Source organism: Trichechus manatus, unplaced genomic scaffold (assembly GCF_000243295.1).
Source record: "Trichechus manatus latirostris isolate Lorelei unplaced genomic scaffold, TriManLat1.0 scaffold00175, whole genome shotgun sequence".
NCBI lineage: Eukaryota > Metazoa > Chordata > Mammalia > Sirenia > Trichechidae > Trichechus > Trichechus manatus.
The window spans coordinates 3,393,423-3,395,088 of record NW_004444111.1 but is presented as its reverse complement, the minus strand read 5'-3'; the positions used below and the strand labels follow the sequence as shown (position 1 = coordinate 3,395,088).

At 33.4% G+C, this 1,666-nt stretch overlaps 1 protein-coding gene across 1 annotated transcript in view; it reads left to right on the top strand.

The window, feature by feature from the left end:
- The window catches only part of RNF125 (ring finger protein 125), a 31,824-nt gene extending 30,309 nt beyond the window's left edge, over positions 1–1,515 (top strand). Inside the window, exon 4 of the mRNA XM_023741193.1 lies at positions 512–1,515. Within this exon, the coding sequence (XP_023596961.1) occupies positions 512–598 (87 nt within the window). The 3' untranslated portion in view covers positions 599–1,515. The remainder of the gene's footprint in view (positions 1–511) is intronic.
- The last annotated feature ends 151 nt before the right edge of the window (positions 1,516–1,666 follow it).

Here is a 1,666-nt window from a genome sequence, read left to right as displayed (position 1 = left end):
AATATAGCACTCTGACCAGGATTTGTAATGTTGATTTAAAACTACCAGTTAGACCAGATAAAAATTTTAAATTCGAAATCAAGGCTATATTATTATGACAATAACTAGGTAATTGATAGGCGGTAAAATGAAATAGAAAGACCCTAATAGCGGTGTGGTTAAGCACTCAGCTGCTAACCTAAAGGTCAGTGGTTCGAACCCACCAGCCACTCCATGGGAGAAAGTTGTGGTAGTCTGCTTTGGTAAAGATTTACAGCCTTGGAAACCCTGTGGGGGCAGTTCTGCTCTGTCCTGTAGGGTTACTATGAGTTGGAATCTACTTGACGGCAACGGGTTTGGTTTTTTTAAAATGAAATAGGAAAGCCATTAACCCCAACACAAAAGTTCTGGAATCTGTAACAGGTTTTTTAGTTCCCTGTAAAATGAGGGCATTGCCTTGACCCTCATCCTTCAGTTTCTGATACACTATTGACTCTGGTTGTATGCTTATAATTATTTTTCTTTATTATAGGATTTTAATATAATTGAGGAAGCTCTTATCCGAAGAGTCTTAGACCAGTCACTTCTTGAGTATGTGAATCACTCAAACACCACATAATTGTATGAAGAGGAAGGAGAAGGAGACCATACAACTGCACCATTTGTAGAGATGCTGCTTGAACAATTGGAGGGAAATTGTCAATTTTTGATGGGCAAAAGTGTACAACATCGTTCGTCCGTGTTTATTGTTATATTGCATTTAAAAATGGCTTTCATTTTGATGGTTTAAATCTATTTTATGTTCTTGAGTTTTTTAGACAATTAACAACAAAAAAATAGTCTCCAGCCATTAATATTATGGCATAGAACACAGACCTGGGTATATGGATCTTTATTTGCAAATTGGATGATAGTGTGTAATGCTACATGTTAATAACTACCTTTATGCTTGGACAGGATAATTTTTGTTCTGTGTAAAAAGATGGAGAGTGAAACTGAGTGTGGACATTCAAGGATATACAAAATATGTTCCAATACTCATGTTCTAGCTTAGAATAGAATAACATGAATAATCTTTTATGGAAATAGGAAAGGAAAATATTGAAAGTCAACAAAGTCCATTTAATCCAATTGTATTACATAATACCGTAACAAAATTAATTTTGTGTTAGGAATGTATACTTAATTCTTTGACTGCTTATAACTAAATGCACACATAAGAATTTAATATATTTTTCAAATATCTATAGGTTATTATTTAGAAATATTTCTATAATTTAGGCAATTTCTTAAGAACCATCAGCTACTATTTATAAGTAGAAGTATTCAAATCCATAGTTTTTACTGGAAAACCCTAAGGGCTTTTTTTTTTTCGTTATAATCTTTAAAAAAATTATAAAGTAAATCACAAATACTGAAAGCCAAACACAGCAACCAAGGTCATGAAACAACTTGTGTAAAATTAGTTTACTATGTAAACTTCACCTAAAGCACAATAAAATGTTTTTTTTTTAAAAAATAAAAAGAGCTCACAGCCCCCCCAAAAAAAGCACAAAATGTATAACTTAATACATTACTATAAGAAAACATTCTTTTAGAACTCTGCCAGCTACCCTAGATGTCCACCACATGTCCTGTCACAGTTACAAGTGTCACACCCAGCCGCACAAAAGTAACCCCAACACTG